General features: G+C 40.2%; 1 protein-coding gene across 3 annotated transcripts in view; it reads right to left on the reverse strand.

Annotated features, from left to right (window-relative positions):
• Positions 1 to 7,054: 7,054 nt before the first annotated feature.
• Positions 7,055 to 23,515, reverse strand: part of SCAF11 (SR-related CTD associated factor 11) — a 40,508-nt gene continuing 24,047 nt past the window's right edge. For 2 of the 3 annotated variants that reach the window (XM_067469086.1, XM_060777555.2), the window contains 5 exons: positions 20,208 to 23,192; positions 18,313 to 18,656; positions 13,240 to 13,458; positions 12,588 to 12,707; positions 7,055 to 10,431 (listed from right to left, as the gene is read on the reverse strand). In XM_067469086.1, coding sequence (XP_067325187.1) covers positions 10,303 to 10,431; positions 12,588 to 12,707; positions 13,240 to 13,458; positions 18,313 to 18,656; positions 20,208 to 23,192 — 3,797 coding nt within the window. In that variant the 3' untranslated portion in view covers positions 7,055 to 10,302. The remainder of the gene's footprint in view (positions 10,432 to 12,587; positions 12,708 to 13,239; positions 13,459 to 18,312; positions 18,657 to 20,207; positions 23,193 to 23,515) is intronic. The other variant, XM_060777556.2, reaches the window with a different exon arrangement.

Consider the following 23,515-nt stretch of genomic DNA (forward strand, 5'->3'; position numbering starts at 1 on the left):
TCATGAAGGAGACAGACTCCTGCCGTCAGCATCCCGCGAAGTTTGTTTTGGATGGCTCTGCGAAGTTTCTTCATGGTCTCACAAGATATTCCGTACCTATTTTGTCACATCCTGTCATGACATGATGTCCTCTCCACAAACTGAAATTATTTCGCGATGAATCGCAGTGAGGTTCATGCCCTCAGCATTTAGGTAGCTTATTGTTGTGTGAACTTCACACTTGGAAGGAAACGGAAAGGGGACGCTCATCTCAAACCTTCACCACAATGCCAATCAGTGAGCTACAGACAGCTGGCACTGCTCATTCACTTCTGCTGGATTCCCTCTACATGGCAGTGATACCAACTTCCTGGTGAAAATTCCCTGTGAGAGCTACGTGCCTTGTAACCTTACTATCCAGATAATTCTCATACATGGAGAAAAATATTCTAAAAAACAAGCCTGGACTTTGCATGTATTGAGCACTATCGGGACATGTAAGCATACCCTGCTTCAGCCTCCCGCTATTTCATAGATCCCCAGCCTCTTTCTGGCACCTGTTTGAATTGCTCTCCATTTTATAAATTTTGCTATGCCATTGTAGGTAACAGGACTTGAGCATCCATAGATTTTGGTACCCACAGGAACTAAACCCAAGTCGATATTGAAGGCCCAGTGCAATTTGTATCTCACCAGCCAACAGAAATTACAAATTAAAATACGACCCAACTACAAATACAATAAATGTTATATTAACAAAGTATTATTTCAGGAAAGAGACAGTAATCAATATAATGGAAGAATAAAACAGCAGGGAAGCTGTTGCACAATATTCTAGAAGATGCTGAGAACATGTCCTCTCATGGCCACTCATAGTGGCTGTGAAGTAGACTACTGTGAAATAGTAAACTGAATTCTCAGGTGGACTTGTATAAATAAAGGGCAACGATTCCCAAGGACCCATGGAAGTCAAAATCAGAACCACAGAGCTCAGAAACAATTTGGTAATCAGTGTAGTTAGTAAAGAAAGTGTAGTAATCACCGGACCTCAGCCAAACTCATGGCCATGACTTCTTGGAGCAACTGAAGCTTCACAGCTCTCTTCATGAGCAGTCCTCTTAAGTGCATGAGACAGCAATCCAAAGAATGAATGGCTGAAGATATCTCTTGTATCTCCATCTAAGTGTGTAGTTGATGAAAGGAATTCTTGGTCACTGCCAGAATGTCCACAGGAAGCTGTCCTGGAGACTAGGACACAGAACAATGGCTTCAAACTACAGGAAAAGAGATTCCACCTGAACATGAGAAGAACTTCCTAACTGTGAGAGCTGTTCAGCAGTGGACCTCTCTGCCCCAGAGTGTTGTGAGGCTCCACCTTTGGAGGCTTTTGAACAGAGGCTGGATGGCATCTGTCCAGGGTGCTTTGAATGCGATTTTCCTGCTTCTTGGCAGAGGGTTGGACTAGATGTCCCACAAGGTCTTGTTCTACTCTATGATTCTATGATTTTAAGTGTTAGATCTAAGAATATCCAAAAGCTCCCAAAGCAGGCATCTTCAAACTACGGCCCTCCAGCCCTAGCCAGCTTGTTCAATGGTCAGGAATTCTGGATTGGAAGCCCAAACAGCTGGAGGGCCAGAGATTGCTTTAAGGAATGCTTTAAGGGCAACATCCTCTTATCCAGCACAGACTAAACCCGTGAATGACAGTATAGCAATGGGAAGAAGAGATACAATACACTCTGAACAAAGAAGTGAAAGAAGCCTTTAACCCAATGTTTCTTAACCTTCCTAATGCTGCAGCCCCTTAATATAGTTCATGCTGTGGTGACCCCCAACCATAAAATTATTTTTGTTGCTAATTCATAACCGTAATTTGATACTGTTTTGAATTGTAATGTAAATATCTGATATGCAGGATTTATTTTCATTCGCTGGATCAAATTTGGCACAAATACCCAATATGCCCCAATTTGAATACTGGTGGGGTTGGGAGGCATTATTTTGTCATTTGGGAGTTATTGTTGCTGGGATTTATAGTTACCCTACAATCAAAGAGTATTCTGAACTCCACCAACGATGGAATTGAACCAAACATGGCACACACAACTTCCATTACCAAGAGGAAATACTGGGAGGGTTTGGTGGGCATTGGCCTTGAATTTGGGAGTTGTAGTTCATCTGCATCCAGAGAGCACTGTGGACTCAAACAGTGATGGATCTGGACCAAAGTTGGGATGAATACACAAATGTGTGTTGCAGTTGCTGGGATTTATAGTTCACCTACAATCACAGCAGGAGAAGGGATTTTGGTGGGAGGGTTCACTGTCTGTTTCTGAAAAGGAAGAGGACAGGTGGAGAGATCTTTAGCCTTCTCTGCCAAAGGGGTTCCTAAGACCATCAGGAATATTCATCTTCTGATGTTCTTTGGTGACCCCTCTGAAACCCCCCTTGTGACCCACCCCAGGGGTCCCGACCCCCAGGTTGAGAAACACTGCTATAACCAATATTCAAAGCAGTTATTTTCATAATATGGTGGGGAAGGCAGGAAAATAAGTAACATAGACAATTGAAGGAAAGTAGAAAATCTTCCAAGCTGCTTCTTTCTGATTAGGTACATATACTGGGCTAATGCATGGTGGCAAGATTACATGAAAAAGCAAAACATGGGCAAAGACATTTTGTTTTTCTAAAATGGAAGATCAAAAAAGTAAAACTGTTGTCACTCAAACAATAAAGGCAGATAACAGTATACATTGTAGAATAAACAGCTGCAGATAAGCTTACTTATACCAAGATAGCAGTCCTATGAAGAAAGGGCAAATGCAAATAGGAAAATAGCAGGCGCTCATCGGGTGTCCAAGAAGAAATAAGAAGCAAAATCTAGAAGAAAGCAGCGTGACAGAGTTTATTAAGTATTGCTGGAGCATACAAACTCCAAACACACAGTTGGTTTTCATATAGGCAATTCAATATACAGGTCAGTATTGCTCAGCCAAATATTTCAGGTCGGACAAGAATGGGAACTATTACACAACATGCTTTCAAAATGGAAAGAGAACTGCCCTTTGAGCAAAGCGTCTGGAGACTTCTCCCCAATTTTTTTTCAACTGCATTGAAATGAGTCTGATAATAAACTTCCTTTTGAATCTGCTTGAAGACAGTCTCAAACTTCCACCTGAATAGGGCATATACAGTTTTAAATATAGGAAACAGTGTGTCATACATTAAGGTATTTTCTAAACAACAGTGTATGGCAGGGTTTTTATATAACAGATGCTCTGTTTAATTCATAGTTTTAGGTAGATGTGTGTAGGATATAAAAAGGATGGGAGTAATATCGATTGCAAATATTTTTTCTTATTTTTTCATGATTTTTCATATATCTAACTATATAACTTATTTTAGATGCTATCATACTTATCAAACTTATTATTTGGCAGTGGAAAACCTATAAATCATTTTGTTAAAACACTGAATCTTGAGCAGGGTACAAGCAGTCCCCAAATTGCAAACATCCCACTTACAGACAACTCCTAGTTACAAACGGGGTTAAGACAAAAGGAAGTGAAGGGAATCTGTCCCCAGGAAGAGAAATTCACTCTTGAAAGCATTATCATGGGAGAAAGATGTCTACACTGAAGGTTTATTACCAATCCTTGCTTCCACAACAACCCAAAATGTTCAAAATCCAATTGTCACAGGGACAGAAAGTGAGGTGAAATCTTCTGAACAGGGGCACAGACAGGAAAATAATAATAATAATAATAATAATAATAATAATAATAATAATAATAATTTATTTATAGATTGCCCTATCCCCCCCTGAGGGGACTCAGGGGCATTAACCCTTCCCAATGCTATAAAAAATCATATTTTTTTTGGTTGGAGTTACACTTAAAAATGTCCTTTTTCCAACTTACATACAAATTGAACTTAAGAACAAACCTACAGAACCTATCATGTTCATAACTTGTATTTGCTAGTATGGTATCTTGTTATGAGGGACTGAAACCACAATTCTAGGATCAGTACATTGCCAGGGAGATGTAACAAGTAGCCCAGTAGCACCCAGAAAGCTTCATGTTTACACAGAGTTTGAAACAGTACTCCTGTTTCCATACCTACATCTGTGTCTTGTTTTATTCAATGCCATCACACATAAACATTGGTAGATTTTGCATGCAATTCTAAATCATTGTATCACTACATGTGATGAGCCAAGGAAGCCTGAACAAAGCTTTGCGCTCATTTGCTCTCTTCTCCCCTTTTATGTGGGGACAGCCTGTATTCAATAAATTGCCTTGTACTTTAAAATACGATGTAAATTTTAAGGGATATTCAAAGTGTTGAATACTAGGTAAAGCAATCACTAAAACATTTCATTGGTATGCATAATTATAAATTACTCTTAAGAAGTTTTACATTTCACCAACCACAGCTGGCATCCTCTTGGTGACATGAGTAATTTTTTTGGACTTTGTCAAGGAAGATATCCACTACGTCTGCCAGCATAACGTAGTACCCTGACCAATTTCTTCATTCATTAAATCTAAGTTTTGCACCAGGAAAACTGTAAATCTAAGGCAGTGCAAGGATGAAGTGGGGAAAGTTAAGCACTTATTGAGACACAGGAAGCTGTCTTATATTTAGTCCAATACTGTCAACTTTAGTGATACTCCATTTTATTTTTAAATACCATTTGGTATACACACTAAAAACTTCTACAGCTTTGGATTGCACATTTTCAGCAGTGACATTGCAGAAGTTCAGTGGCTAATTTGGAAAACAAACTAGATGTGTTCATTCAGGACTGGCTTTAGATTTTGGGTAGCCGTTTGGTCAAGTTGTTCCCAGTGGCGCTAACTGGTCCTCACTACCTTTACTACTTGTTCTTCCCTTTTCATAAAGAATCTCAACAAATGCCCAGAATAGTCCAAGACAAGTGAGGGCCCTTCTCTATCTTGTTCACATGTGTAGAAAAGGTTACATATGGACAAAATGCAAGGAGAATGAGTTGCATAGCAAGATAGCTTTGGGAGTCATGATCCTTCTCTTGGGGTGTGAATCTCACCAAGTACTCAATAATATCAACCCCACGAAGTTGCAAGTACACCAGTGTTAAACATTGGGTCATGTTCTTCCATATCTTGTTTTTCTTCAACTTGCATTCAAACATAAGCCACAAAAGAACGTCCCACTTCTAGACAACCAGACTAAGGACATACTGGTAATCGTAAAAATTCAATGTGATGAGGAAAATAGCAGAGGCCAAAATACCTTAGAGCTCTATCTAAACCTCATTGAGAAAAGTTAGTAACAACAAAGTTGCCTCCAAATTAAGTATTTAAGTGCAAATGTGGAGTTTGTTTCCCAAAAGTACCAAATCTAGCTGAACAATTTTTTTTTTTACAGAAATTGAGAAAATGTGCTGAGGATATGGATTTTTTTGCTACAAAATGCAATTTTCCAAGCCCTGTACCAAAGTGATTTGATATATTTTGATCTGTACACAATGTTCTAATCCTAGCAAACAATGTGCTGCCACCTATACGCAGATGATACACAAGTCTACAACTCTTTTCCACCAAATTCCAAGGAAGCTCCCCGGATCCTATACCAATGCCCGGCAGCTGTGACAGGTTGGATAGAGGTCCTCCTGGTCAGTCGCGAGGCTGATCGGGGTATAGGGTGGCATCCCGTGCTTGATGGGGTTACACTCCCCTTGAGGACGCAAGTCCACAATCCGGGGGTTCTCCTGGACTCAGCGCTGACACTTGAAGCTCAGGTGTTGGCGGTGGCTGGGAGGTGCCCGTTAAAACTTGTGCGCCAGCTGTGACCGTATCTTGAGAAGTCTGACTTGGCCACGGTGGTCCATGCCTTAGTTACATCCAGAATGGACTACTGTAATGCACTCTACGTGGGACTGCCTTTGAAGACAAGTAGGAAACTGAAGTTAGTGTAAAGGTTAGCAGCCAAATTAACCAGGGCGAGCTTTAGGGAGCAAACCACCCCTCTTTTAAAGCAGCTCCACTGGCTTCTGACAAGTTTCTGTGTCCAATTCAAAGTGCAGGTGATTACCCATTAAGCCCTATATGCTTCGGGTCCAATCTATCTTCAAGACCACATCTTCTATGAACCGGGGCAGGCATTGAAATCTGCTGGGGAGGCCCATCTCTTGGTCCCACCACTGTCTCCAGTAAGGTGGGTGGGGACAAAAGGGAGTGCCTTCTTGGTAGTGGCTCCCCAGCTCTGGAATACCCTCCCTAATGATATTAGATTAGCCCCTACTCTTCAAGCCTTTTGGGTGAGTTTAAAAACATGGTTCTTCAGGCGGACCTTTGACCCTATGTAATCTATGGTCAGCTTGATGATCCACTGATTGCGTCATTCTGCACTTTGATTTGTTACTGCAGATAGCCAGCGTTATTCGCAAGTTCTACTGTATTTTAGGAAATGTTACAATTTTTTTATTTTTATAGTTCTTACAATTTTATTAGTTGGGATTTTATGTGTGTTGTCATTTTTATATTTATGTCACTGTGTATATACTTATGCATTGTTGTTTATACGTGGCACTTATGAAGCACCCTGAGTTCCTTTGAGGAGAAGGTGGCGGGGTATAAATAAAGATGATGATGATTATTATTATACAACATTTTTCAATTTTGGGGGTAGTGATTTGGTACCGTTTGGAAACAAACTCCACAAATAATTTCATTTTCAAAATATGTTGTTATGTTTGTTGGGTAAGAGGCTTTTCCTCTACCTTCTGTCACATTTATAAGGTACTGGAAGAATAATATTATAAGTGTATCTTACAAAGAATGTGAAGACCTCTGGTGTGGGTTACAAAACAGGACAATGGAGGAAAACATGCTATTCAATCTGCAAAAACACACAAGATGTTTCTGAAAAGCCATCCTTCTGAATTCTTCTAGAAGCAAAGAATGGTGCATGGTGGTGGATGGACCACCAACTGGCAAACAGGACCAACAGACCAAAAAAAGAAAGAAAAAGAAAAGTGTTTGTACTTTTTTGACTCAGTACAAGTTAAAAAGAGACAGACTCCCTCCAGCTTAGTCAAAAAAATTTATTAGAAAATATTCTGAACTACATAAAACTCTTTAGAATATTGTTTCAGTAGACTTTATTCCAGCCTTACGCTACAGACACTACAGCCTGGAGTTAGATTAGCCACTGTTCTCCTGATTATTATATATTTTTTTGTATTTTTAAAATTATGACATATTAAGCCACATGCACACTGAAAGACTGGAAAGAGTGCTCAGTGCACCAACATTTCACCCCCAAATACAATTGATAGATCTCCTCAATTAATGACATTTTCTCACAGAGAATTAGATCAGGTGGGTTTACTTCTGCATTACTGAAACTGTTGGGAAATGACGACACCACGAGATCACCCAGTTTTAAATGAATTGCCACAGGAATACAGAATGCAACATCTCTTGTCTAAAAAGGAAGCCTTGATTTTTTTTTCTCCAGAAAGACAGGCTGTGCATACTTTTCAAAAGTGTGCTCAGCAAGGAAGACTGCCATTCTACTAGAGGTTCACCAATAAGCAACCAACCTCAAGTCTCACAACATTTTAATCAGGGTTAAGCTTGCAATTTCTAATCCCACAATGATTTCACCCTAACACCAAACAGCACAGACCCGTACGTCCAGTGCCTACCAACAGGACCTGAGTGAACCTGGTGTGATCAGGATGCCGAGGTAATGTACTTCAAAAACTCACTGTTTTAAGGCTGCTATACCAGTGGTTCTTAACCTGCAGGTCTCCAGGTGTTTTGGTCTACAACTCCCAGAAACCTCAGCCAGTTTACCAGCTGTTAGGATTTCTGGGAGTTGAAGGCCAAAACATCTGGGGACCTACAGGTTGAGAACCACTGCACTGTACATTGAGTCTGAAGTAGTCATGAAAACCAAGCTTTCATTAGCACTGGGAAGACAATGAAGATTAACTATAAAATTCACTTCTAGACTTAAGGAGCATTGCAACACATTTTCTAAAAACACAGAAGGAAGATGTAAATCCTTCATGCCATAGGATTACTCAGGGAAGCACTATGATGAAGACTCATCTATGGTTCAGTGCAGAAAGCATCCTCTCCTATCCGAGTACTCTACTTTTCATTTTCAGCACAAATTGTTACAACTTGGTGCAGACGTACATTATCCATGATGTGTGTTTGGGATACAGACATGGCCATTATTTGCAGTGAAAAACATGTGTGAGATTGGACAGAGGTGGAAAAAGGAGATGGGTTAGCACTCATTTTGACCGAGGGCCACATCAGTCTTATGGTTGTTTTCAAAAGACTATAAATGTAACTATGTTGCCCTGGCATTGAAAGCCTTGCGGGCCACATAAAATGACACAGTGGGCTGGATTCGGGCTGCAGGCCTTGCATTGGACACATCCTGAATTCTGTAAAGATCGTCAAAAGGTACATCTGCACCAAAACGCCCCCCCCCCCCAAAAAAACCCCCTTATATAGCAAAGAGCTCTCTCCTCCACTACAAACTGGACTTCAATAGTGGAGAGAATGTACTCAATATAAATACATATGGTGCAATTCAACAAAATTGGCAAATGTAATTTTCTAGTTTCTTTTTAAGAAGTGCCAAAATGGGTTGAGAGATCATTCGAATATCCACTAGTCTAACACAAACTCTCCCAAAGAGAAGTCTAAAACATCTGATTGTAAAAAAAAGAAAAAAAAGAATAGAAAATCAGCATCCACACTAAGACTCTGGAAGATAAATATTATCTTTAGTTACACGCAAAAACACAGCCAATCAATTTACTGCCTGCAAAACAATTAAGTGAATTAACCATTTTTGTCATTTGCGTATTCCGTATTTGTTGATTTATCCTTGGCTTTGGGCCCTCGTGGATCCTGCCACCAGGAAGTGCTGCCAGGAACGCAGGGCCGAACTGTTTGTCTGATCTGCTTCACATCTTGCTAAACTGCGCACAAAAGCATGACACACACCCTAGTTGCCGCAATTAAACACTGAGGAGATTAATTGCACTATAATAGCACTTTGTTTCAAAGGGAAATAAACCAAGGCCCCTTTCTTTCTTTACTCTAAAAGAAGCTTCACGGTCTGGTAAAATCAGTACAAGTCCAACCGAGACATTGCAAGTAAAACTCCAGTATACTTAATGCCTTGCTATGAAGCAACCACGCTAGTGCCACTGTTTATTCACTGTATAATACTTCCAATTAACCCAATAATAAGATTTTGGATAAGACATGGCCTCATGCATTATTCTAATTTTCTGTCATAATGAAATGAGAGCTCAGCAATTTATTATGCTGCCTTCATTGTGTTACAGAAAATCCTGCTTTTACATGCCTAATACGGACAGCTGCTTACACCGGACCAAAACTTAGAATGCTACATTACAGGTAAATATTACAATAGCTATTGCTGACACTCTCTCCTTTATATTGAGGGGAGAAATTTGCTTAATTGTCACAAGATAAAAAACAAAGCATACTGTATTTAAACAACACCAGACAGAGGTCGGGGAGCTAATGCCCCAACAGAAAAAAATCAAGGACAGTTTTCAGACTCACAGGATTACTCCAAAGGTTGAGAGAGTAACACACTAATTTTGGTTGCCTGCACCATGCTTTTTTGAACTAAACTGAGTTTCAGAAGTCAAAACAAGAACTCAAAAGCCACAAAAAACAGCAGCAGCATAGCCTTTATTTGGTTTTTCCAATAGAAAAACTATGCTTACGATTCCAAGTAACAAATTTTATGTTTGCAGAATGATGTTGTTCTTTTGTTCAGGCACAGTGTGTGTTCAAAACACACGTTGAGCCTCTACACTGAAAGGAAAACACCTAATTTTGCTAGTACAGGAAAAGGAGAAGGGGAGGAGAGGAGAGCCAACAGGACCAAAGAAAAATCTGCCATGATTTTTTTTCCCTGACTGATTTACACATACTGTACATTATCTCTGTCCAAATCACTGTATTCTGACAAACATTTGTGTCTATACACTACAGTTTGAATCAAAATGCTGTACATGTGGCATTCAACACAACTGCATATTACTGATAAGAGGGGCACTCTCCTTTATTCCTTTTAGTTTCTCTTTACATATCCTTTTGCAAAAGGATCAAGACGTTGCATTAATCTATATTTTATTTATAACAAAACATTATATACTATATTGAAAAATAATTTTATCAAAATCAGATTTCAACCACTATTTTTCGGTTAAAGTCCATGACAAAATTGCACTTTGCAGACATCTCGATGGCATTGTTCAGGCTACGCTCATTTCCTTTCCATAGAAACAGCCTCGTCTGGATTTTTCTTCCGTGAGTGTTTGTATTTGTCCACATAAGCTTTTACCAAATTTGCCACTTTTGCAGAATTCACTTCCCCACTCTTGCTATGACAAACCTAAATGAAATGGAAAGGGAAACCATAGAAATATTAGTAGATAAAGAACAGCTAGCCCACTTGATTATGTTTCAAACATGCAAAAATCTGTGCCCACTCAGATCTTGAGGAAAGACTACTGTTAGGAGTATAATGGGAAAAAAAGGTTTTACCACACTTTTCAAGGCTCCTAGGGAAAACAGCAAATGACATTTCTCATCAAATCTAAGGCACACATTTTTCCTATTTAAGGGGCTTCAAAAACAAGGTGCACCTTATATTTGCTGGATTTTTGGCTGTTTTTTAAAATTGCCTTACCTCCAAGGGAGGAGGAGGAGGAGGAGGAGGAGGAGGAGGAGGAGGAGGAGGTAGTTGGGTAGTTGTGTGCATTCAGGGTAAACCCTGATTTTGTTTTGTGTTCTGGCTTTCAGTGGACCCCTTAATCCATTTCTACTGAGTCCGAAATCGGGAAGGCAGATATTTCTTTTTGGTTTTCAGTTGCCGAAAAATTCATTTTCTTTCAGCCCATTATTGAGGGGTAGGTTTCCCACCCAGGCTTCCCTTCCCAGAGTGCTTCTTAACAGGGTTTGCCTCACCTTCATCTGGGGAGTCGATGGGCTCCCTGGCTGGGGCTGAAGACCCATTGTGTTTGCTGCTGGTGGTCTTGCTCCGCAACTCAAAGAGTAGGCCCAAAGCGCCCAGGAATGCCAGGGCCTGCAGCCGAGCGCCAAGCAAGCAGTGCTCCTTACTTGGTGCTTGGCTGTACACCCTGGCAGGACTGGGGGCTTTGGGCCTACGCGCAAAGCAATTGACCCGAAAATTTATTATTTATTTATTTATTAACTTTGTTTGTACCCCGCTAGCATCTCCCGAAGGACTCAATGCGGCTTACACAGGCCAAGGCCTCAATAAAACAACAGCATAACAAAACACATAACTTAAAGCAAATCAAACATTAAAACAATAGCAGTAAACAATAAAAACAATACACCATAACACAATAAAACTAGGGCCGGGCCAAATGTAATGGGTACAGATTAAAAAGTGCTGGGTGTGACAGGTGGATGTAGGGTTTTAGGGTAAGTGCAATGTGCAGACCATCTTAAAAATCTGATAAAGTGCTTCTGAAAACTCTGAAAAGCAGGCTTGGAGCTAGTACCCACTTCCTGCCTTTCATATCGAGCTTATTTTCGTTTCAGGAGGGGCCTTCCTGTTCTGTGCCATCCAAATGGATGGAACAAAACAAAAACACGAATCAAACAAGTGATACAGATACCAGGTCCATGACTAGAAGGAAGGGCACCAGCAGCAACAGCTCTGCCAAGCTCTGCCAAGCTCCCAACATTTTGCCCTAGCCTCAGCCAGACAACTGTTTACCATCTGAACTATGACCCACTTCCTGTTTCTGCTGCCTCCCCAACAGATTTAGTAAAAAAAGAAGACTCATGCAGGGAATATAACTTCCAGGTTTCCTTACACTCCCTCTTCACACCACAAGAAAGAGTGCACTAGAAAGCTGCACTGAAACAAAAACAATGGTATTGTGTATTGTTGAAGGCTTTCATGGCTGGAATCACTAGGTTCTTGTGGACTTTTTCGGGCTATATTATATATAGTCCGAAAAAACCCACAAGAACCTAATGGTATTGTGCATGCAAAGGAAATTCTAAAAACTATTCCAATTATTTTTTCCCCTTAAGTTGAAGCTTCCAAATCAGTGAGCGCCCTACATTTGATGGCACCATAGATTCACTGAAATGCACTACTCTGTCATTCCCATTAACTAATGCTCATCAGGCAGCAAGATAAATCTTTAATGCAATGGAAGCAGGTGCCAGAGATAGAAAAAGCCACTTTTGGGGATGATTCCCAGAATTCCCCAGGCCCAAAATTTCAGCATGATGGCGAATGAAAAGCGATTACTGCCCGAACAGGGATAAGGATACAAGAGGAAATCTGCTTGAATCTGTGCATACAAATGCTCCTAACACTAGGTAAGAATTCTTTTAAGTAGTTGAAATAGCAACAGTTGAATTTTTCATACTTTTAAACAGAAAAAACTATTTAAAATATGCTACACAATTGCAAAGCTGTCCCTTGGAATCATATTCGTTTCTGTTTTCAACAGGCTGCGGGGTCAAGAGAATACAGATAGTTATTAACAGAATGTTACTTACTTTATCTACTGCTTTTCTTACAATTTCTTTATATTCTTCTTTAGTAATGTCTTTATTTTGATAGAAAGGCTTAATAGCCATTTTCACTTCCTGCGCAGCTTTTTCCTGAATTAGTAACTTCTAGACAAACAAAAGATGCACGTCATTAAGGGATAGGCAACATACTATCAGCATAAACAAGGCAATATGAAACTACTGAGGGGCGAGATTTCATGTTAATGCAACATTTTGTTGAGGATTATTAGATAAGAGACTTAACTTGCAGAGAGAAGTGCAAGCTGTTTAAAGCAGGCCTGAAGTTAAGTCACCTGGTTGCCTGTGTCAAACAGTCACCTCCAAGGAACCAGGAATGTTTACAGTACTTTTCGGTCCTTCTTTCGCCACCACAGGTATGGATGGGAAGATGGACCAGAAGCTCTCAGATTCACTTACAAGCTATGTCTACAATTATATCAATTGTTCATAACAGATTAGAAATTTTCTCATGCCAACACAATAATTTCTTCCCAATTCTGTGATCACTTAGAAGACTTAATGAGGATATTTAGGGAGGACAATGGACACCAACATTCCCTCTACGCTTAGGACACGTAATTATTTCTCCCATTTTAGCATGCAGAAGTATGCATGTCGCTCTTGGCTTTGAACTTGCCTGGTCTTTCTTCGAGCTATCTGCGCTGGCTTCCACTGTTACACTTACTTTGCTTTCGGCCAATTTTATAGCAGCATTAGAAGTTTTGGTGTTACTTGACGATGTGGCATTACCAGAACTTGGTCCCTGCACTGTTTCCACACTTCCCAGAGTTGCTGCCGGGGCAGGCAAGAGTGGCGTACTCATGTTGTTGGCAACGTGGGAAGTACTAGGAATAGCCTGTGTCAAAAAGGTACCAAAATTAGTATGTAGCCAGTTATATGCAAGACGGCTTTCAGTAACTGATCAAAATCCAAAAAACGCATTGACGTCTGTATGTAAACTAAAAACTTCAGTTAAAGGGTGACAGAAGCTTTGTCATAGAATTCTTAGCAATGTATAAGGCTATCCTGTTGGTTGGCAGAGGGGACTTGGTGAGCAGTATTTCTATGAGAAGTTTTTCTCAAAAGGACTAAATACAGCGGTGAATCCATCCGATACATCAGGCCTTGACCTATTTTCCTCTTTCCTCACTTCAATAATCTTTGTTGTTGTTTGTTGTTGTTATTATTATCCTACTTATTCTCTCTAAAAAGAGAATAATAATAATGATGATAATAATAATAACAACAATAACAATAATAATAATAGCAGCTTTTTTTAACCCGCCCTCTCTCCCCACAGGGACTCAGGGCGGCTTCCAAAGTAAAATGGCAAGCATTCAATGCCAGTACAAAACATAATAAATGATTAACAAACAAACATAAATTAATCAAAAACATCATATAAAACATATCAAAATACAAAATTGAACAGATCAAAATACAAATCAAAATACTCAAAGTGGCTCAAAACCAACCAACTACAATACAATTAAAACCTAGGGAGGGGACCATTCACTTGTATAAATACGGCAGACTCAGCAGTATTAACACAGGTAACGTAGACATAAGTAGTCTGCCAAAGCTATAAAAGACATTTTATATGAAAGGTTCTATGGGACATTTTGGCTGTTTATAGTATTTTTAATCATGGTATTAATCTGGACTATTTGTCTGGGATGGGAGCTGGAACCAATTTTATGGTGATACTACTCCTCCTTTAAAAAGGGAGATTTCACATACATTTGGTTACTTATGCTAATTAATTATGGAAATTATGGAATAAAAAGGATAGAATGTGGAAATTCATTGGCACCAGTACACAGTTAACATTCAACTCTCTCTTTTTCCTCAACATCAAAACCCAGCAAAGTTGTTTCTGTTTTATATAAGTATTTGAATGAAGAAATACAAACTTAGGCTTCATCCAGGAAAGATGTAATCCCAGTTATTCAAAAAGCAATGAAGGTGTACTGGAAGGATTTTTAACCATGCACTTTATAAGACTGAGTATTGATTGCAGTTTGCTTTGTATTCTGCAGCTATTGCTACATATTATTTATTTTAATGGGGGGGGGGTGTGGTGATGTTTATCTTGTTTGTTGCTGCTTTGTGTTGTTGTCTTTGCACTTCTTGTATATTGCGTGTTTAACAATAATAATAATAATAATAATAATAATTTTTATTCTTCTATCCCACCACCATCTCCCTGAAGGGATCTGGGGCGGCTTACATGGGGACCAAGCCCATGTAAGGTGTTTGCACCTTTGAGTGCTTTGTGAGCCACTCTGAGCACCCCCAGGAAATGTTGGCAGGGCATAAATAAAGTTGTTGTTGTTGTTGTTATTATTATTATTATTATCTCCCCATAAAGAATAAGGTATGATGGTTGAGCATTCTCCTGGGTGCATTCAGATATCCGAATCGTGTCAGTGGCCAAAGATGCATTAGCACAGCCAATGTCACATAGCACAGATATGTCCGAGATGGCCATGGTGACCCATATAAACTAATGTAATGCACTGTACATAAGGCTGACTTTGTGAAGCATTCAGAAATCTTAGCTGATGCAGAATGGAGCAGCTAGGCCGCTGATCAGGTTTAGTTACAAGGAGCAAGCGGCATCCTTGTTCCAAGAGTTTCACTGATTACCAGGCTCTTTACAGGAACAATTAAAATCAGTGGATGATCACCTGTAGCAGGTATGGGCAAACCCAGGCCCAGGGGCTGGATGTGGCCCCTTGGGCTCTTTTCTCAGGCCCTCCTCTCTCTCACCATCCTATTGTTCCTTCCTTCTATCTTTCCTCCTTCCTTCACTCCCAACCTTACAAGGTGCCCCTTTGAGGAGGAAAACTGACTTTCTGCTGCTCTAGAGACCAGAGCACAAGGGAGCAGGGACTAAGCTACTTAAAAGGATCCATTCTCAAATACAAGGCATTTTACAATTTAAGAGGGAAAGCCTCTTCTCCATTCTATCACCATCCAAGTTATGTTTGGTGTGGCCACAAGACAATCTTTTTGCAGTCAATCCTAGGTGCTGGAACTGTCTGCCACAATGTTTTTAATTGAGAAAACCTTTGACATTTAAGTGAGCTTATTGCTGAAAGGGTAATAACTGGCTGAGTGTCATTTTATTTCACTACAAGTAAACATAGTAAATGATTATTACAGCTAGGTATTACATTTCTATCCTACCTCTTCTTTTAGAAAGAACTAAAAACCCCAAGCATATATCATTAAAAACAAACAAACTATCTTTAAGTTAACATTCTAGCTGGATTTTATTAATGTTAGCCACTTGGTGTGCGAGTTTTGTTGGAAAGGCGTGATCAATAACTTTTCCTTCCAGCTTGTAACAGAAGGAAGTTCCTCCAACCTAGTTTTTAAAAAATGTTCAGGCAGCTCTTGTAAAAGACATCAGTGCTGCTCTCCTTTGATGTGAAGCAAAGACAAGAGATAAGGGAAGCCACCTGGGCCACGTTTCTTCAGTAGCAGTGACTGAAACCCCTGCCCTGGTTCAAAGCAGACATCATTACTGAGGAGATAGATGGAAGGAAAAGAAGGGGCTTGTAACTGGTCCAACACATACTTCACAAGCAGCTAACACAGTGGCAGCAAATTGGCAGTATGAATAATAGACTACCGAAGGGCGACGACAGAATCATCCAGCCTGAAACCTCTCTTTTTCTCTGGGAGGTCTCTGGAATGAAAACACCTGGGCCATTGGGAGTGGGCTTCTGACTGGCCTGGACAAATGTCTCCCTCCAGGACCTGCACTGAAAAGCAATGCACCAGACTGCTCTGTAGTTGCTGTCTCCTTGGACCCAAATGCCTCTTTCCACAGAGTCAATATAGAATCATTACATTAGAGCAGGGGTCCTCAAACTTTTTAAACAGAGGACCAGGTCACAGTCCCTCAAACTCTTGGAGGGCCGGATTATAATTTGAAAAAAAAATGAATAAATTCCTATGCACACTGCACATATCTTATTTGTAGTGCAAAAACCGCTTAAAACCAATACAATAATTAAAATGAAGAACAATTTTAACAAATATAAATTTATTAGTATTTCAATGGAAAGTGTGGGCCTGCTATTGGCTGATGAGATAGGATTGTTGTTGTGTGCTTTCAAGTCATTACAGACTTACGTTTTCCCTGAGTGAGGGCCGGGTAAATGAACTTAGAGGGCCACATCTGGCCCCCGGGCCATAGTTTGAGGACCCCTGCATTAGAGTGTCCCTCAGAGGCATGCAGGGCAAAGAAAATGGGAACAGCAACAGATTAAACCACATGATTTTTTAAATCTTGTTGCCACTCGGTGAGAACTCTAAGATCTGTGAGCATTCATACAACAATGCTAGATTCAGTCCTTTTTTCTTTTTTATATTTAAACTCTTCATGGTTTACAGTTTCACTGTTGCTATTGTGCTTGTTTCAATCCAATGACATTTCTGGAACTGAACTCTAAATATAAATGCTGTAGTTATGCATAACAACCCATACCAAGCAGATAGATTTAATTATACGACCTCATCAGTTCCTCTTCACTTCTGCCACAGAGCCCGCGATTTACCATCACACTACATACATTTACTTCCAGAAGGGCTCCATCGCAAAAGTGAAAAAGAACCTGTGTACAATGCCACAACATGGGAGGCCTCCCACGTTGCATTATCAAGAATGATGGGAAGCCCAGTGGTGGAAGCTTCACCCCATGGCATGTGGTAAGTAAGCCAGGAGATGTGGGGCGTGGGGCAATGGGTTCCCCATGCCCCCCCAGGCCCTACCAGATTTGCCACGATGCGTGGTGAATCCCATAGTTAATGTGATAAGGTCCATTATGTGGTCCCTGTGAAAAACATGTCAAATTGGATTGCTGTGAGCTTTCTGGGCTGTTGGCCATGTTCCAGAAGCATTCTCTCCTGACATTTCACTCACATCTATGGCATCCTCAGAGATTGAGGTTTGTTGGAGACTAGACAAGTAGGTTTTATATATCTGTGGAATGCCCAGGGTGGGAAAAAGAACTCTTGTCTGTTTGAGGCAAGTGTGAATGTTGCAATTGATCACCTTGATTAGAATTAAATAGTATTGCAGGTTCAAAGCTTAGCTGCTTCCTGCCTGGGGGAATCCTTTGTCAGACTACACTGAGAAGCCACTGAAATCCACTAACACATGGACAATTTCAGCAGAAAGGAGGAAACGTTGAAAGAGAACAAAATCTGGCTACCAGTATTAGAAAACTCTAAAATCAGAACAGTAAAGAAAAATCAACACTCAAAAACGGGATTTCCAAATAAGAAACAACCAGGGCCAGCTAATCACTTCCCAACAAAGGATTTCCCCAGGCAGAATTCCAGCCATGAAAGCCTTCAACAACATATGTCAAATTGATCATCACCTTTTTTAAGTATTTATGGAAATTCAACTGTTTTTTTTGTAAGGAAAGCAGAATTAAGCCACCAGGAATGGTAGAACTATGTCCATGAATTTAACAATGAAGGTTATCACTTCCATATAAAGTTTCTCATCTGAGATAGACAGTCACAGGTGTAATACTAGGATTCGACAATATAGTTCACGTGGACCTCCACATTGGAGATTTAACACAATCTCCAGTCCAAAGCATAATCTTGAAATTAAAGCAGGATTACCTAATGCCTACTTTTTAAAACAAGGCTTCAACGCTACATTTCTTCCAGCAAGATATACCTGTAACTGCTTTACATCTGGCTGGGAAGTAACATAGTTAATCTGCTGGGACGGTGGTGGTGGTGGAGGAGGTGGCGGCGGTCCCTGAGAGACACTGGCTGAAGCTGCTACTTGGACAAGAGGCACTCCTGAATGAAGATGCATGGGGACCGGTGGAGGAAGACTAAACGGATTGTGCTGAATGTTCATAATAGGAGCAGGAACAGCCATTGGATACGGGAAGAGATTCATTGGTTGATGTTGCGTATTCACTGGTGTCATTACATTCATCTGAGGTTGCAGCACATTTATTGGAAGTTGAGAATTATCATTTTGTTGGTTGCCCTGGTCTTTGAAATTTGGATCTATCAAGATAAAAAAAATCTTAAAACATGTGATTTTATAAAGCATTGTCCACCAAATGATGCTACTTTGCCCAACCATGGAATATATTATCATTTTTTAAAAATGTAAATCTTAAAATAGTATATAAGTCACCACCTAATTATAAAAAAAGATAAAGCCCTACAACACCTTAGGGTAGCCATAACAGGTTTTGTCAGCTGGACTAATTAAAAAGTTGTGTGACATCACAAAATTGACAGAATGCTTTGCTTAAATATACAAAATTTCAATATTTATAGCAGAACACATCTTATAGCCTATAAATCAGTTGTAAGAGCAGCGGCGAAAAGGGAAGCACACAAAAGAATTATGTATTTTTTCAATCATAGGTTTGTCTCCAACTGATAGCTGATTTCTCATATTCTTGGTTGTGTCTTAAATTAATGAAAGATAGATGGGTCTAAGGTTGTCCTAACGTGCAAGAAAAGCTTCCTTGAATGGAAGGGCTACAGATCCATGGGAATTTCTTGCTAATGGAATGAAGACAATTAGCTAATCTCCTTGTCACACAGTTTGTAGGAGGGCTAAGGTGATTGGTCAAAATTTGTGACCAAGTATTAGTTATGTCCTTTCTGAGAAGAATACTGCTCCTGAGATTATAGGCCCCAATCCATGAGTTAAACTTCTAAACAGTTATTAGCAGGGCTCACTATCTTCACAAAAATACCAGTCGTTTTCTTTTACATTACTGTGTCCCCTCCCATCCAAATATGTATATTTATTTATTATTTATTTCAGATATTTATATCCTGTCCTTCTGCCCTCACCCCCCGGAGGGAGACTCAGGATGGTTTACAACCGGCAACCATTAGATGCCAATAACATGACTCATTTATTTGAGTCAGTTGCATTAAATTTTAACCTAGGAGTATGCAGAAACCACAAGACCTGGTTCATACCCACACTAGTGGTCCTGAAAGCAGACTAATTAAGTTCCAACCACTTCAGGGGCTTCTTGATTTCATTTGGACCCAGAGCAGAACCCTACACTGAGAAATCTGAAGCTTTGTGCCTCTTCATTGAGTATCACTGGGGAAATAGCTTGACAGGATTGAAATCTATTTCCATGCAAAGCTAGCCCTTCTTAAAAGGATAAAACTTAAATTTATTTCATGAGATGCAGAGGTTGTAAGAAAACCCTTCAAAGTTAGGGCATTTAATATTAGGATTTGTTAAGTTTTGTTAGGAATAATTTGTTTGAAAAGGACATAAGATGACCCTTGCTAAGACAACACAGACAACATATGTTAGAATCAGCCTAGTTGGGGATTGAGACAAACTCATTATACGCTGTGGTGTAAATAACAACATAATCTGCTGTATTTGGTCAATGTGAAGCAATGAATGTGAAGCAATGCAGGAGAAAAGAATATATTAGTTACTGTGAATGTCTTAAAAGGTTTTGCATAAAATGTCAATTATAAAACAAATGTAGAAAAAACGGAAATTTCAGCTTACTTTAACCCAAATGTGTGTTTTGTGTGTGTCCGGGGGGGGGGGGGGGTACATACCTTGTTCAGAAGTTACTTCTTCTTGTTTTGTCCATGACGACTGTGGGCTTGAAGGATTCCTTCCTCTTTTGGAATAATAATTCTGTACATCAGCTGGTAAAGTCTTTCTCACAGCCCAGCTTGATGCAGATGTCCACCCAGACCTATCGACAGGTGTATCAAAGGAGTAATCTTGTTCTGGTTTGCGCTTGTATGACTGGTGCTCTGAGAATCTTGAACTTTCATTTCCAGAATTATCGGCATTCCCTGAGTGGGGCTTCCTTGTTTGCCAGCGATTCTCAGTCTGTTCTCCATACGTAAAGCCACCCCTACCACGACCACCCCTACCACGGGCACCTCTGCCACGGTTTGAATTCCAACCTGATCCAAAATTTCTATTCCATGGAGGTCCTGAATTATTATGTCTGTTTTCTTCCCATGGTTCATTTTTAAATGTTTCTCTGTTCCTTGTTTCTGGAACTGAATTTATCTTTTCCATAATCCAATCCGGATAATCTTTTCTATACTGTTCAGAAGAACTCTGCTTGTCAGCATCTTTGTTAATGTTGTCCCTCTCTCTTTTCATACTCTCAGCGTGCTTCTCTTGTTCATTTCTTTTATATCTATCATTTCCTCTGGGACCTCTCCAGTTATCATTTCCCCACCGTTCCTTCCATCTGGGAGGTGAATAGCTGTCCCTCTCATTTCTAGGGAATGATGGACCTTTGCTTCTTGTCCGGGATCGGGATCGAGACCGGGATCGGGAACGTGACTGCGACCATCTCCTTCTACTCCTCTCTCTTTCATGATCTTTTTTTAGCCCATCTTTATCACTCTCTCTATCCCTACTTTGAGATCTACATTGGTGCCTTGGAGAAGAGTCCTTTGCTTGCATCCAAGAGGACCTCCTTCCTTCTCTGCGTGGATCTCTTTTTGGAGAACCAGATGGAGACCGTCTCTCTTCTCTTACAGCATCTCTTTTTGGAGAGCTTGGTGGTGACCTCTTTTCTTCTACTAGATCTCTTTTTGGAGAAGTGGATGGAGATCCTCTACCTGCCAAATCTCTTTTTGGAGAACCAGGCAGCAAACCCACCTCTTCTAGAACACTATCTCCTACTGGAGATTGCAATAGAGACTGCTGCCCTTCTTTGCAACTGCCTCTTTTGGGAGATCGAGACATTCTGCTTTCAGATATTATTTCTCTAGTGGGAGAGGGAGACTGAGATCTTTTCCCCTCCCTTTTGGAGGGAGACCAAGTTGTTGATGGAGAATGAAATCTTGACCTTCTAATTCGAGGCTTTTTTTCTTTTTTAATTTCTGTGGAGATTTCTGTTTCTTCTTTCTTGTCCGAAAGTACTGAAAATGATGCCAAGTGTTCAGTGTCATGAATCAAGGAGCTTGCCTCTTGCTGTAGACTCTCACACATCAATGGCTGGTCTATCTGAGAGTCATTCTGGTCACTGCTAAATGAGTCACATTCCATAGCTACTATCTCAGTGTTGTCTTCACTAAAATGTTTCATTTCTTCAGTACACACACTGGGTGATGAATCAGGTCTAGATTCTTCATTAATATTTTCTACAGATTGCTCATGTTGTTCCTCTACAGAAATATTTAATAATATATCAGTTCCCTGTAGATTTTCATGGTCTAAATCTCGATTTACTGATGCTTCTTCTTCTTCTTCTTCTCCAGCTTTAGCATCTTCATTTTCTACTGACATTGGAGGTTCTTTTAATTTACTTGTAGAGCTATCTAATGGTTCCTCAACTGCCATCTCAAATTCATTTCCTTCTGATAATGTATTTTCAGAATGGGCAGACAGTGGCCTCTCTGGGCTTTCACTCCCAGGTCTCTCCAACATCTCTTCTGTTGCTAAAGGTTCCGTTTCCCTCAACAATTCATTTCTAAAACAAGTAAGTGGTTCATCAGGTACCTCTATGGAACCCTGTTCCTCTGGGGATTTGTTTCCAGTGTCAGACAATGATTTGTCTGTTATTGCCATAGATTCTGGTACCCCTAGAACATCATTTCCAGGAGCAGTGGATATATCACCTTCTACTAGAACACAAACTGATTTTTCTAACGAATCATCCCCTGGACTATCCGAAGTGGGTGAACAGGAACCTGTCAGCACTGCAGGTTCCAGTTCATGCATAGGCAATTCATTTTTAGGACTCTCTAATTCGCTGGACTGATGAGTAAGTGTTACAGTGTCACCACATAATTCGTCACTAGAAACATTTGGTAAAGGCTGGTCTACATGATCAACAGTACTCGCACAGCATGAAATATCTTCATATACAGTGTCATCTTTTGTTTTACAGTTTTCACTGTCTCCCTCTAAGGTAAGTATAGGAGGATCTTGTGAATAGGAAGAAATTTCCCCCTCTAAAGTGAGTAAAGGAGGATCTTGAGAACATGAATCAGTGTCTACGATATCTAAGGCATCCCGTCCTTCATCAGGGTCTTTTGGGGGCTCTTCTTTATATTCTACACAGTCTTTGGAGTTTTCTAAGCCATTAGCAGACTGGGTTTCTGCATCACTTTTCTGACTTAAGTCAGAGGTGCTATTTGCACTCTCCAGTAAACTATCTTTATCTAGTAGCAGAGTTCTCTTTGTCTCATCAGATTCTTCAACTTCTACTTCATCACTAGATGTTTTCCCATAGCGTCTAGAGCTTCTGAGTTTCTTTTTCACGACAGGTTCCTGCTGTTTAACTCCCCTTTTAGCCTTCCGTTTTGGAGGTAATTTCTCAGACTCTTCACCAGAAGCATTCACAAAGGAGTCACCATCACCACTGGCTTCGCATCCAGAATTGCTTGATTTTGGTGGACTCTGAGGCGGATTCAAAGTTTCCGTTTTAACATTTCGAGCAGATCTTCGTCTAGGAGTAGTATCTGCAACTTTCCTCCTTGAGCCTCTTGTGCCAGCTGTGCCAGAAGTTTGTTTTTTCTCCTCTCCTTCCTGGACATATGTAACAACATGGCCTCTTTCTGATGATCCTAACATTAAAAAAGAAGAGGAAATGTATTGCATTGTGGTGAACACAAATACTGTTTTAGAAACTGTTCATATATTCACTGAGTGTAGATACTTTCATACCAAAACTAGATCCCAAATATACTGTATGTATTAGCTAACATATGGTTTACATTTCTTTTGTAATTAAATCAATGCAGACCAAAAGTTCGGTGTTTCTCACTAACTGCTACACCTCGAGCCCCCTTCACATGTGAATTGAATGATTACCTTGGAGGACGGGCCCACCACCTCTCTGAATTATTGCATATCAGAGGACTGCCTACAGTGATTGTGCAGATGTCTA

Source organism: Anolis sagrei, chromosome 5, assembly GCF_037176765.1.
Source record: "Anolis sagrei isolate rAnoSag1 chromosome 5, rAnoSag1.mat, whole genome shotgun sequence".
NCBI lineage: Eukaryota > Metazoa > Chordata > Lepidosauria > Squamata > Dactyloidae > Anolis > Anolis sagrei.